At 27.3% G+C, this 15752-nt stretch overlaps 1 protein-coding gene across 1 annotated transcript; it reads right to left on the bottom strand.

The window, feature by feature from the left end:
* Positions 1–7791: 7791 nt before the first annotated feature.
* Oseg6 (intraflagellar transport protein Oseg6) lies at positions 7792–15036 on the bottom strand. The gene is made up of 24 exons (XM_015519454.2): positions 14658–15036; positions 14379–14533; positions 14033–14257; positions 13757–13967; positions 13412–13698; positions 13098–13341; positions 12782–13027; positions 12416–12535; positions 11727–11876; positions 11497–11644; positions 11106–11423; positions 10906–11036; positions 10696–10847; positions 10439–10640; positions 10236–10382; positions 10010–10176; positions 9657–9900; positions 9446–9598; positions 9200–9296; positions 8832–9038; positions 8517–8626; positions 8274–8453; positions 8131–8207; positions 7792–8040 (listed from the first exon to the last, which is right to left on the bottom strand). The coding sequence occupies exons 1-24, from the start codon at positions 14661–14663 to the stop codon at positions 7929–7931; spliced, it is 4089 nt and encodes a 1362-aa protein (XP_015374940.2). The 5' UTR covers positions 14664–15036; the 3' UTR covers positions 7792–7928.
* Positions 15037–15752: the final 716 nt, after the last annotated feature.

Raw genomic sequence — 15752 nt, 5'->3', positions numbered from 1 at the left:
GATTATTAAAGAATTCAGAAGTCTCCTCAAGAGAGTGTGTCAAAGTAATATTTATGTTAAAAACATTTAACAAGAGTACAATTGCCGAAAAACTGAAAAAGGAACGTGGAAGATCTCACGCTAACTTACTTACGTGTACCTACATTGATTTTTGGGATAGATAAGATGTACCATATTTTAATGGGTACAGACTTCAATATTAATAAACTGTTTTCTATATCCATCTTCATCTCGCTCCAAACTAAAACCATCAAAGTATTTTATGAAAAAAAGTCGTTCAGTATGAAATCATAGCTGAGTACCTATACTTACTACGGCGTGTTATAAATTAAATAACTATTTAAATATTTCTCTAAAATATTGTTAAGTATCCATTTTTTTTTTAAATAATCAGAATTTTTTGTCGTTTTCGAAGAATGAAAACGATTGGAATTTCCTATATATCAGTGGCGAAACGACCGTGGTCTTTGAGAAGCGATTGCTTCTCGATTTTTTTTAAGGTTTGGAGGTAAATGTTTATTAAAAAAAAATATTTTAAATATATAAGAGGTACCTATAGCCCGTAAGTCGGTGGGTGGGTGTGTAAATTGTAAGTACTAAGTTTGCTTATGTGTTATTTTAGGTTCGTTTCGCCACTGCTATATATAATATATATATGATATTAAGATAATTATAAATTATTTTATACTATATTCTTATAACTTATGTGATCTAGTTTTATAATTTAGATGTTTGTCGATAGCCAAACTGGACCATACAAATAACAAACTATAGTCTACAAGTTTATAAGCAGGATAATCTACAATATTATACGAGTATAATAAATTTCACTAATTATTTATTTTATTAATGATATAATAAATAATATAGTACTTAATGATGATTTAATAGTTTCCGAAAATCTAAATAATTATAAATAAACATTTATTTAAAAAATATAATTAAATTCGTTACAACTTCATGATGTTTATATATATTATAAATCATCACTCAAAGACCTAAACTAGAGTCTAGGTCCGTACATTAAGCACCTATTTTGTGGGGGAAAAGTATAAGCTGGAAACTTTCTGTTTTGAATAAAATGTACGGGTAAAATAATAAAACAATTTGTTGAATTTTAACGTTTTGATCGATTGCTCAGGTAATAGAGCGAATATTCTGATTTCGTAGCGTCGTTTTCAGTATAACCATTGATTATAAACATAAATTTATAATATTTATATTTATTTATTTATTTATTTTATGTATCTATTATAATATCAATGGTATAACTATTATTTAGAATTTTCGGCATAATTATTATACGTTTATACCTATGTCGACTATTTACAGTATACAATTTTAGAATAGAATTATAGAAATCTTTATTCTTTAATACGGTAAATAACCGCAAAATATATAATTTCATGAATATCATGTCGGCAGGTAAAAATATATATATTTTTTAAAAATGCAAAATTTCCCTTTCCTAAACATCTTTTTCAAGTGATACTAAGAGTACATCAACACTGTAAACTGTATCGCGTAATCATGATTTTGGCATTATCAGTTTTCGGCATCGGCATTCGCATTCGGCATTTTTCTGTTTTCATTTCGTCCGAAGAGTAACACTTATTTTTATTTACTGTATTACTACATTATTTTCATACCTTCTAAGTGACCAATTTGCTGGTTTTTGTTTTGATGTTTGATTATTTGGCTTTTATTAAACTATATATTAAACACGCAATACATAATGTTGTGATTTACTTTTTAATATAATTTTGAAATTTAATACTTTTTCTTTTTAAACATACAATGTTAATTAAGAAGGATCTATTCGTATAAAAACACTGATCCTTGGTACAATGATGACATGTTAACCACCAACGAATTGTTTTTACTAGCACTATTAGCTGAAAACTCCTCTTTTGACAGTCATCAATTGGCCGCGATATTGCTGTTGTTAAGTCAAAATCATCTTTTATCTGAATGTAGTTCTTCATCGTCATCATCACATCAGTCGATGGAACAACGTCCATACTTTGGCCAGCGGGATGGTCACATAAGAGATGCGTTACTGGAAAAAGAGCTGGAGTGGTTGGCCAAGGAAGACCGTGGCAAAAGATTACGTGTCGATCGACAAACATTTCACAAGTTATTGGCTAAGTTGCACCCATACATGGTTAAAGTTAAAAATGGACTAAAAGTGAGTGCTGCTAGACGTTTAGCAGCAACACTTAGATTTCTTGGTACCAGCTCTACGCTGCAAGAAATTAAGGTTGACACCCATATATCACCTCAAATGTTAGCAAAGATCATTGTAGAAACTTGTGATTGTATTATAGAAGCACTCAAAGACTACATTAAGGTATTTTTATTTTTATATATTATAATCTAGATGTATGTACCTATGTATCATTGTATCCAACAATATTTCCTCATTATAAAAATTTGATATTATGGCATATCCAGAAACACAGGGCAATCTCCTTGTTTTTTTTTTTTATCTTACCAATGTTATTTAAATATAACATCTAGCCTTCTAGGTATTTAGTATTTTTTTTTTATATAGAAACTTTGTGGTTTTACAATTTTACTTCAACATTTACATATATGTTTACAATTAAATTAAATTTACTATTCTTAATACATTTGTTTAACTAAAACAATAATGATATATTATTTTATAACTTAATATTAGTAATTAATAATTATATCCATGCTATGTCATCTGGCTGAAATCATATATCTAAATATTCTTTCAACATTTTTAACACTGTTAATCTAATTTAACCTAACTTGACATGAATTATGAGAAATTCAAAGCTCATTATTTGTTAGGCTGTCAACATATTTGTCTGGTATCAGTTTTGAACTCAAATTAAAAAATAATCAATTATTAGTCTGATCCTTATGACCTTATATAGGTAATCCCTATATTATTAATTTAGTATCAATTATATTTTTTTACGTAGTAAATTAAACTTCTACTACTACTTCTTGAATAATTAAAAGGTTATTTTTAAGTATCTAGTTAGCTTATGACATTTCCTCTAGTACCTACTCTCAATTTAACTTATTTAAAATTAATTAATTTTTTATTATGGTACTCGTCTAATATGCTACCTACCATAAAATGGTATCTACCAAAAAACTGTATGCGTGTAGTATGCTACCTACCTTAGTTATTTTTATTTCATTTTATTACAGGAAAATACATTTGAGTCATTAAGATAAATAACATTACCTATAGCAGTTGTACAAAATTATATCTTAATAGCCATTATGGTATCTGATCCACCAAGACCCATGATAACTTACTGTTAGATATATTATTTTAGTCTATTTTGTGTCTGTGTTTGTGTAAGTGTCCTATTCGTTGAGAGCTTTACTTTTTATTTTTTTAGTTTATTATAAACAGAAATGAATACATAAATGCGCTATTTGTACGGGCATATAATATGTAATGAGGAAACATGTGTTAATTATCTTTTAGGGCCGGTTTCACCACTACTTTAAACTACGATTAAGTTAAACCGGGGTTTAATTGGCCGAATTTGGCCGGTTAAATAACTGTTATCAGTCGATTAAGCGTAATCGACGTTTAAAGTATTTGGTGAAAGCGGCCCTAAGAGAGAAACTTACTCCCAGAACTTGGTAGTTGTTCCAAATTAAAAGATGGTGTTATTTGTTGAGGTACATTGAAAGAATATCAAAAAAATTAATAAATTGTTGTTAATTTGTTATTATTTTACGATAGGTAGCATATTAGACAAGTACCATTAATGACTGAGCAACCCTCAATTTTGTGTAAAATAACCGAGTAACCATTTAATATTTTAATATAAGTTTTTGTCTACACACTAACTTATTCAATCAAGAATTATTTGCTAACTTTTGTTTAAAAACAATGTATAGTGCATGATAAATTAAATAAATATTTAACTAATATGTAATTTTAACTATAATTATATAGATTTCTATAAACATGTTTTTAATTTATATAGTTAAACCAATCATTTTTCAAATTAACTAAAAATAAAAGTAATAAGTAATTACAAATTACAATAAACAATTAATCTAATTGAGTTAATAGTGTACTAGTGCTAATAAAAATAATTTACTAGGTACTTGAATAATTTAAAACCTGATAAAATACAATTTATAAGTATATAGTTAATGCCCTCCTGATAGTTAAGGTTACTAAAAAACTATTTTAAAAATGATTGAATAGGATGATCCCAAATTTTTATTTTACTTTAAATAGTGCTAGAAAAACACGTTTGAAAAATAACAAATATTATGTATTTTCCAAATGCACAATTTAGTTTCTATTATTTGAAATTAAAAAAAAAAAATTAACAGAATCCAACTATTCCTACAGGGCGTGAGAGTTTTTCCTGTAAGACGCGTTTTTGTACTATAAGCACACCGGATTCAACGCCCTTAATCATTAACTCGTTTAAAATTTGATATTTACATTTGACATCAGCTAATATAGGTAGGTAGTCAAAGTTATAATAATTTAATGTATAAAATATAAATACTTTAATATTTTTTTTTTTTTTACTCATCAATTAGACTTTTGTTGTATCTGATAGTAGAGACTGTCCAACTATGGTGAGCGCGCAAGACGTGGGCCCCACTCACCACGCTTCCATAGGGCCCTGGACTATACCACATTAGCTGATTTTAAATACTGTGAACAATTTTCTAATAAAAACAAATTGTAGTTCATTTTGTTAATAGTTTAGTTCATCTAAATTTCTATTTGTGGTATTTTTTTTGTATATTAAAAACAATATATATTTTACAGACATTTTTTTGTGATATAGTTTCTGTAAGGGCCATTTCACATGGACGTGTATTATATGCAATGTATCATACACGCACGTTTTCAGTTACATTAGTTAAATGCATATGTGTCACTCCGGCGATGACGTGTTTCCCTCTCCAATATGACACGTATGAACTTAATCAATGTAAACTAAAAACAAATATTACTTTGTTATATTAATTTTTAAAATTTTTATATAATATTGTTGCATAGAGTTAAAATTGAATATTTATAATGATAACAATTTTGTTAGAAATCAAAAAATTAATATGACTTATTTATTTTTAGTGTCCTCAAACTGAAGATGAATGGATGCGAGTATCAACAACTTTTGAACGTACTACAAGGTTCCCGTCATGCTTAGGCGCTGCATGTGCGCGTCATATTGAACTTCGTAAGGCATCTAAAGCAGATTCTGATTATCTTAATGAACGTCGTAGACCTAGTGTCTTATTAACAGCTGTAATAGATTCTAATTATGAGTTCCTTGTAGTAAACACGTGCCCAAGTGGGCATCTTTCTGAAGATAATCCACCGAATAGAATTTTAGAACGCAAATTAAGAATGTCAAAGTTACCATGTCAGCTGGATTCTAATCAGTTACCTTATGTATTTGTAGCTGATGAAAGTTTTAAACTTCAGGAAAATTTTATGGTACCCTACAGAGCAGTGAATGATAAAGGTGGTGAGGCTAATAAACTATTTAATAGACAATTAGTCAGGGCCAATCAAAGAGCAGCAAAAACTCTGGCCATCATGGCATGGAGATTTGGTATACTCCAGACACCAGTTAACTTAGAAGCAAAAAAAGTACAAATCATTGTTAATGCCTGCTGTTATCTTCACAATTTCTTTAAGCGTGAAAGTGCATATTATATAGACAGTAACATGGAAGCTGTCATCAAAGCAGATATGGCGCCAATTGTGTGGGGTCCAAATACTACGGTCATACCGCACATCAATAATTGTGATAGCGACCCACAATATGTAAGGGATAGTTTTTCAAAATATTTGTATACTCTATCTAAACACCAAAATCGTGTCTGTAAATAACTCATATTAATATAACCTGTCAGTTGGTTTTTATAGTTCATTTGTCTATTTAGTATTAAAAATATTATGATTTCTTGTTAATATTAACATAAAAACATAGTACTGAATACTAATTATTTTATACTAGTCTATTTGAAACTATTTTGTAATGTAGGTATACTAGATATAATATTGATACTTGATGTATAATGTTAAAACCTTGTTTTAATAATAATAAATTCAATAAATTGAAATTAAATTAATAAATAATAAACATATTAAAAAAAATATATATAAGAAAAAACAATTTAAACCTATTAATGATAATGTTTGTTTAATTGACGTTTTATGCACAACTATAAATATAACACTAGGTTTTAATGACTGAAATTATTAACTGGTTATACATTGGAGGTCTTCCATAATTCACACTCGCCAATTTTTTAACTTGATTATATTGTTTCTACTAATAAACACTTAATGTTATTTATTTATTTTTATCAAAAAATGTACCAATATTAATTACAGGGTGTGAGATGGTTTGTTTAATATAATGAAATATATTCTGTAGAATAATTATTAATTACAAGTATTCATTTAATATATTCAAATGTGATTAAAACAATTTAAAATCAAGTTATCACATTTTACACAACCATCCCTGTATTTAATTTGAAATGCATAAATTCCGCGAAAATTAATTAAAGGTGGTTTCATAATTAAATAAAATTATTCATCTAAATGTATACTTATAGCATAATATGTTCTTTGTTTACACAAATTTAAATCAAATCATACTATTTATGATTACATGATGTTTTAAAAAGTAATACTCTTAATATCATCACATATATTTTTTTTACCAATATTTTAATATTGAACACTACCAGGTGAATTTTTCTTCAAAGTGTAAACTACATGCTAGATAAGTTAAATTATTAAACATTTTTTTTTAAATGTCAATTTTTAATTTAAAATATCTGTTTAAATTTGGCTCTTTTTTTAAACATTTAAACTCTAAATATTTAACATGGTATTAATGATGTTTAAATAATAAATACATTAACTAAAGTTATTATAATTTTGGTCAATTTACTGATACTTAAAAATACTCAACTCTGACGTTTTATAAGAATATGCTGCAAAAATTTAATTTGTAGATTATGAACCAAGTTAAGTTGGTAGATTATATTTTTTTAATATTTCTTTTGTTATAACTATATTTTTTTAATGTTGTGAGTTTATTATATTTGTGGGCCTTGTGATTTAACTCAATACAATTTTACTAAGACTATATTCTATGATAAAAAATATTAAATTATTTAGTTTTTATGTGTTAATGTAGTCATGCTTATTAGATTTAAAATACATATGTATATAAATAATTATACTGATGTATTTACAATCAATTGTTTTTTGTAATTTAACAATTTTTTTTTTTTTAATATTAAGAAATTATTTATCTTATAAAATTTCTTTTAAAACTGTCGGTAAAATATTATATGCCTTATTTGAAATTTGATGAATGTATATTCCTTATATTTCTTTAGATTTTGTATTTAAATGTACTGCAAGAAATAAAAAGACTTTGATATTTAAAAAAATGTGTCATAATTTTTTGTGTAACCAATTTTTATTTCTGAATCAATTTCAATTCTATAAAATAATATATATATTATTTTGTGCAAAAATTAAACTAAATTTTAACTTCTACCGTGGAAAAAAACATAAAAATCAGTCTACCAGACCAATTCTTTAGCTTTTTAGATGATTGCTCTCCATTGAGCTATCCGATATCACAGACTTAAGACACTATTTCCCACCATTAACATATGTTTACAATTAAATATAAAATTCTTGATGTTTTAAAAATTAATGTCATTTTTCATTCTTAATCATTTAATTTAAGTCCTTTATTAATAATAAAACTGAGTTGTAAATTACTCTAGAACATTATTATTTATTAAATATAAATTAAAGTGTTAGGAATATATTATACTTCTAATGTAGAGATCTATCACCATATAATTGGACGGAATAGTGATACAAATAGTAAATTTAAAAATAATTACATAACTTATTTGTCTCCTTCAGTAAACAAAAATAGTTTTGGATCTTCAACAATCTGTAGAAAATCAACCTTCACTGGATTTGAACACATTGGACAGCTTTCGCCTGACTCCAATAATCTAAATAAAAATATATCAATAAAATGCAATATGATTTAAAATATAACGACTAGCTTTTCAATATCACAATTAATTGCTTTACAGCTTTACCCGGCAAACTCATTATATAATGCAGGAAATCGACAACTCGGACAAAATGTGAGATTATCTTTAGTAATGTGCCATCCCTAAAATAATACAATGAATAATGAAAATCTTTTGTTGTTTATCTTTTTTAAATATTTTTCACTTACAGATGCTATACAAAAAGGTATAGTGCTTTTACAATTTGTACAAATGAGACTAGTCAAGAGTAAGTCAAAACCACAATATGGACATGGTTCTGTTTTTGTTGTGGTCTCATCCGATAGTGAACCAGCTCTTGGAGACTTTCTAATAACACTTTCAATTTTTTTCCGATACTTTTCATCAATCTTTAATAGACATTAATATAAAACATTGTTCACAGATATTATATTAACAAAAACCAAAATCACCTGTTGTCTGTAATCTGATTTCATTAGAATAGTTGCAAATTTAAATGCACTTTTCTTCAGGTTGGATCGGTAACATTCAATGACAGTTGAGGTTAGTATTTGTACAGCATCTACATGCATAGACCAACGATTATTATTCATTATTGAATCATATTAGCATATAATAGGGAACTCTAATGGATCATATGCCTATTATAGTACTCAAATAGATGAGTAGCTGCAATTTTTCCAATGCATCAAACTCTTTATTCTTATAAGCATAAGTGATTTCTCATACCTCAAGTCTAACAAAAAAATCATTATTAATAGACTTACGTGAAGGAAATCGATCAATATTCTCTGAAACCCTTATCAACAATGGAGCTGCCTTACTATGGTTGTCTAAACGGACATATACTCGCACCAGAATATACGAATGGAGTAAAGCTAAATTAGCTGTCATCTCATTGCTCACTTTTAATTGGTTGTTACGTAATTCACAGATTGTATTATACAAAACATCATGGGCTTGCCTATAATTACCTGTAAATTGTATTTATTCATTGTTAATTTCCAAATCTAGAAAATGTGTTAAAATGTACTGAAAATTGTGCAACAAAAACTAATATTTCATGATTATTATTTATAAGCTATAAGTTTTGAAAAAAAAAAAGATATCTTCAGTATTTGAAAAAAAATGTTACCTTTAACTTGTTCATTAGTTGCTAATACAATAGCTACTTTTGCAGCCTCTATATATCGACTTCTAGCCATGTGTAGTCTGAATAAGAATTTTGGATTCTAAAATGTAATATAACGTAATATTATTAAAATCGTTCAAAATATTTAGAATTTTTCATGAAAATAAAAGATATCGATTAAGAAAATACACAGTAAACACAATTATTCTTATTCTATAGTTAAAAATAAAATGTATTTTTAGTTCATACCCTTGCATGATCATCAATTTCACCTAACAGTAATTTTATAAATTCGTCATCAATAGAACTATTTTTTGCTGCAGCGACTACTTCAATAGCCAAAGACAAAATGTCATCATTAGTTGGATTAGCTTTACTACCTTCAATTAGATTTTTAATAGCCTAAAAATAATTAATAATTGTTATATTTATTTTTATATCAGTCATATTATAAATGTACTCTTTGATAGTTCTTGGCATGAAAATAATATTTTCCCGCTAGAGCTGCATTGTTTTGAGATTCATAATACTTTGCTAGGCTGGAAAACTCGGGGACTGATACTTCTTCATCTTCATCTAATAACACGTCACCATATAATTCTAAATGGTTATGATCACACGCTAATCTAAAAGCGTCTGTAAAACAGTGTGACATTGTTAAAAATCGAATTGCTAGTAAAATTTCATTGTTTTTTTGAAAATATCTGAAAAAAATTATATTTTATCCATTTAATTAATTGCGAAGATATAACATCAAAGATTTTCATTACAAAACTTTTAATAATATTTATCCTAATACTAAATTTAATTTACCTGGCAATCATTTTGGAACCTTCAGTACTATGATGTTCTTGAACTACTGTAATGGCATGTTGTGGATCATCCAGCTTATCTAAATCTATTCTAATAACATTTTCATAGTCATGAGCTGAATTATAACCACATAATGCTTCCTTATAATTTCCCATAGCTTCCATCGCCTATTTTATTAATATAATAGATTTAAATATGGGAAATAATTTAATATTTAAACTTTTACCTTAGCATATTGAGCATGAATTTTGGTTGAAGTAATGTAAGTAGCGTATTCACCTACTTTAGTCCAATTTTTTAAGCGAATATAACAAGAAGCTGCTTGGTCCCAATTTTCAATCTTTTCGTATAAATTAGCTGCTTCGCTTAATTTCTATATAAAATTTATTTGTGTTAAATTAAGAAAATAATCAAACAGCATAATTATACTTTAGTATTTTCTAGTAGCTCGGCACATTCGTTCAATAATTTCTTTGATCCAATTTCCAAAGCTAAATTTATACCCATTTTAGCATTACCATCTTTGATCAAACATCTAGCTATCCCTTCATGGCAATATCTTAGATGATCAGTGTCAGTATCAGAGTTAAGCCCTTGTTCATATTGTAACATAGCTTCATGAGCTTTACCACTAAAAATTAAGAATTAGTAAAAACAAAGTTCAGTAAATTACAATTGGTACAAACATTAATTCAAGCTGTTGACCATATTTAAAAGAAATGTATGGAATTCGTTCAGGAGCCAGTCTTTTTGCAAGATCTAAAGCAACATCCCATTGCAATAAATCTTGTCTCATTACTAACGCTTGAATTGGGTTTGTCGATTCCAAAAACAATTTCTAGAATCAATTATCTTATAACAATACACATTAAAAATAATTTGTAGGCAAATATTACTTGAGCTTTATCAAATTGTTTCATATACATAGCCAAATAACCAGCAAACAAATTTTTGTCTTCTATATATTTTATCATTTCTAATGACCAGACCATTGAAACATCGCCGAGATGAATGTAAACTTGGAGAGCTTAAAATATAAAAACTAGGTAGGTACATTAAAGAATTGAAAATTTTGAAAAAAAATTTTTTAACTTACCAGTATCAATATCAAAATGGTGTAAACAACTCATACCCAATTTTTCCCAATATTCTTTTTTATTTAATAACTGACAAGTCTTCCATGCATCACTTATCCTAATAAGAGCTAATTGCTTGTCTAAGTCTTGTTCTAATCTTTCGGTTGGATGGCTAATTGTGGCAGCTGCTGGCCGCATTAATAATACTGTATGTGTAGACAATATTATAGTATTTAATTTTCCACTGGAAGTCTCTAAGGTTAAATCGCCATGAGATAAAAATAGTGGTATTTGACGTTCAGGTAATTTTGTGATTCCTATATAACGGATTTCACTACCTATACATATATCAATAATATATAATAAAATACAATATAAGATACAATTATAAATATTTTTGCTATCTTATACCATTTATTGAATCACGTATATACACAAATGTCAACGCCGATTTATCAGTACATGCAATCAGTACATGTTTCTCAGATGGCCAAAGTTCCCACAATACAGAACAAACTGAAGTTGGAAAATCTTTAATAGGTATTATCTCTTCTAAAACCTAAAAACAAACATCATTAAGTTATGATATTATAATTATTGTGTTGATATAAATCTATCTATTTTAAATGAAATTAACATACAGGAATATACAAAAATGCTTCATTTTTTGCATCAACTATAACACATCTAATACCTTCTTGATTAGGATAAAGACCAACAATACCAAAATGATGTTTATATGTGAAAGCTTCATTCCAGTCTTCAAGATGAAAATAGTGAATATTACCTGCCTGTACAAATATTTACAATCGTCATTAATCATTAATTACCTATATTAATTAAAATTATTACTATGTAATATTATCTTCAAGTTTAGAAAGCAAAAATCAAACAAAATTTTATAGTGATCATTGGTATTATAATAATATAATCTTTGAATGTCTTCATTGTAAAATTATAATTTGCATTACATATATTATTTTTTTTATCTTGAATACTTATTTACCCATTATCATCAATAATAATCATAGATAAAATATTTTATACAGTGGCGTAGCCAGGGGGAGTGCTGCAGCCCCCCCCCCGAAATGTTAATAACATTTAAAAATTATTTCAATGGTCTACAATATTCACTCAAAAAGTCTTAAATTGTATTTTACTAATTTTAAATTGTCATCTTTATTTTGTTAGTTTTCTATAGCTTCGACCGTGCTAATAGGTATTTAATGCACCGCTGTGTAAAAAATTGATCAGCCCCCCCCCCCAAAAAAAAAAAAAATCCTGGATACGCCGCTGATTTTATACAAGAAATAATTTATTAAATTCATACCTCAGTACTGTAGATGAGAAAATCATTAGTTAAATACTGATTATTAATATTACTTCCTTTTTCCGTAGGAAATATTTTTGATACATTATCATTGACCACCTTTGAAATAATAGAGTCAATCTAAATTAAACAATGGTCATATTAATTATTATTTTAAAAAATTTTAAAATAATATCGTAATATTCTCTTTTGGAAGATTGAGGATTAATTTTAAAAATCCCACTGTTTATTATGTAACTGTTAATAATATTTTAGAACAGAAATGTGTTTTTCTTACGAATTAACTTCAATAGAGTAACATGTTTACTTTATTAAATTATGTTTTAATAAATAGTTGTAAGATATATGATGATTTGGTACACTTACTGTATGGATTTGAAGTCTACCTTCAAATAAAACTGATATAAATTCCTCATTTATGCAAACATTTTTTACAGTGCCTAAATATTCACGATCTCCGAGTAGTGATGCTGATAATTTGATTGAATCAGAGAGATTAATTTTATAATACCAAATCCTGCTGTTCAAACCAACAGCTAAATGATGAGGACCAATACTTAAGAAGCTTGGTTCCATTTCTGTAGTAATAGAGACCAAATCTGGTGGTTGATTCTAGATTATAAAATATTAATTATAATTAAAATTATTAAAAGTCAATATTATTGATATTAGGAGAACTGACTTTGTCTAAATGACAATAGTGTATAGTAACTTGGTTTAAAGATGTTAAAAATGCAACACAATTTTTGTATGATGATGATACCATAGGTAAGGCTTCTAAATAAAGATAAACACCACCATCTGATGTAGAAGCGGCCAATAGCCGCCCATCTTCACTCCATAAAACATGACTAAGAACATCGCCTTCGTCGACATTTAGTACTGCTGTAGTTTCTTGTAATTTACTGATTTCATGTACTTTAATCCTAAAAGTTTATAATTATATTGAATTTAATATACGAAAATAGTAAACTTGAATTAAATCTAATAACTTACGTATATTCATCACATGTAGCTACTTTTCCAGCAATTTTAGATAACCCAACATCAGATAACATTTCTTTGTGGTTTCTTATTTGAAATAATTCCTTACCTACTTCTTTAGGATGGGTCGATATAGATATTAGGTAACCTTCGCTAAAACCAATTAAAATATAGCCATCTCCATACCAGTGATAAGTAATTATAGAGCCATATTTTAAGTTAAATGCCAGTTCAAATGGATTATCTGTATCTTGCAAATCAATAAGATATAAAGTTTTGTTAGCAACTAAAACACTTACCTAAACAGAAAAATTATTTGAAAATTACTTCACAAAATAAATTAAATATATAACCTACAGTTTCTTCAGAATGCTTTCTATGGTCAGACTTCATTTTTGAAAATGTTATTTTAGATGGTTCACCCCTGAGTGATATAATTTTTAATGTATCGCCTTCTATATTGCTTATGGATACAGTTTGATCCAGTGATCCCAAAGCTAGTATATTGTCTCGGTTCCATTCACCACATGTAATGCTCATACTATGTTTTCCTAGTATAGGCAATCGTCTAAAAAGGATTCAAATAGTACACATCTAATAAAAAATAAAATAAGCTAAAAATTATATTCTAACTTAGTAGTTGCATAGTCATAGATTGTTAGATTTCCTTTAGCTGAAGTTACAGCAACAGTTTGATTGACTTTTGACCATATTATACATGTGAGGTTGTCTTTGAAAACTGGATTTATTAGTTGAGTTTTGGATGAATTAGCATCCCACAACATAAAACTAGATGATCCATCACATATTATTCCTAATAAATCGCCATCACGATCCCATGCTAAACCAGTACATATTCTGAAATATAAAAAAATATTTATTAATTCAAAATGTTTTTATTCGTATAATTTTGTAGTATATTTGCAAATAATACATAAAATAATAAACATTATTAATTCAATGATTCTGTAATACCTACCCTGAAATTTTGATTTTTTCAATTAATTTTCCATTGCGGTTGTAAATTTCAATATACTGATCGGAACTTGTTACAGCCAGGTAAGTACCACTTCCTTTTTGCCAAGCTATATGTGTTTCACCAGTTCCACAGTGATTTTCAAGTTTCAATAGTTTCTGTGGATTATGATAGGTTAGATACTTACAATAATTATTTATACTTGATATCAAGAGAATTTGCATTTATTTTAATTTGAAGTAAGAAATAAAAATACATTGATAGTTAGGTATAAGAAATTACCTTCATTAGGAAAATAAATTTGCGTCCTTAATTTCAATTACCAACAGAATGTCATTAATGTATTGTTGACTGTCAATTTTCCAAAAAAATATATTTTAGACAATCCAGTTAATTTTTTTTAAATTATTTAATATTTCCAATTTGAAATATTATCAAGTTATCACTGTGTTATCACGATAAATGTCGTACGCATTGAATAGAAACATAATAACAGTTCAATAATTGTCTTACCTACATTAAATTATTTCGTATGTCATATTATAATAGGTATGAATTGAAAATTAAGATTAAAAAAAAAAATGTTAATAATATAAATTAAATTAAAAAGAAATGTCAATAATATGAACTAAATAGAAAAGAAATATTGCTTAAATGATTCGATCATCACGGTAGTACGTCATGTTAACAGTGGTGTGACTAAGGTTTTTTTTTTAAAAAGATCACCTGCCAATGGTTTATAAACAAAAGGCAATATTGCAGGGGAGGGGGGTGCTTTGGGATTATGTTTAGCTTAAAAAAATTGTTTAAAAAGTTTTTCTTTAGCTTTTATAACCCTTGAAGGACTTTCGCTTTCTAGTTTCTACTACATTTTTCCGTCTGACTCTATAGTCTATCGGTGCTGTTCTCTATTGTTATTCCCTGTGGGCTGCATTGAACTATATGATAACTAGGTATATTATCATATATTCATATTATAGTTCAATGGTGGGCTATGAGCACTTATTTAGATTTTAGATTGTAGGTGTTGGTCGGTGAAAGCCTATCCTCTACCATCATTCCTAGAAGGTTAAAAAGGCAATGGCCAAGAGATCTCCTCAACATCTAACTTAAATAAAAAAAAAAATTAAAAAAACATTGAATAAATAAACTCAAACCCTAATTTCTGGTCAGGTGGCACTGCTGGGAGCCTTCCTCCTCTTGTTACTTTTTTCTTTTTCTTTTTCACATATTACACCACACTTACTCTTTATACACTTACATGTATAGATTGTAAATATACTTTATTTTTAATAAAAAAAAAAAAAAAAAAAAAAAAAGGTGTTGGTCGGAATGGGGTTAAATAACGGACAGGTTTATTGCGAAACACACTTTATT

This window comes from Diuraphis noxia, unplaced genomic scaffold, assembly GCF_037042655.1.
Source record: "Diuraphis noxia isolate RWA-SAM2 unplaced genomic scaffold, SU_Dnox_SAM2 contig0004, whole genome shotgun sequence".
Classification (NCBI taxonomy): domain Eukaryota; kingdom Metazoa; phylum Arthropoda; class Insecta; order Hemiptera; family Aphididae; genus Diuraphis; species Diuraphis noxia.
Note: the sequence above shows the minus strand (reverse complement) of the source record. Positions and strands in the feature narration are given on the sequence as shown.

Excerpts from the sequence above, each read along its gene's own strand:
- Oseg6 (XM_015519454.2), bottom strand. Across the intron at positions 10,383-10,438 it reads AGCTACTAGAAAATACTAAA|AAATTAAGCGAAGCAGCTAA; the intron begins GTATAATTATGC and ends AATTTTATATAG. Across the intron at positions 9,901-10,009 it reads GGTTCCAAAATGATTGCCAG|ATATTTTCAAAAAAACAATG; the intron begins GTAAATTAAATT and ends AATTTTTTTCAG.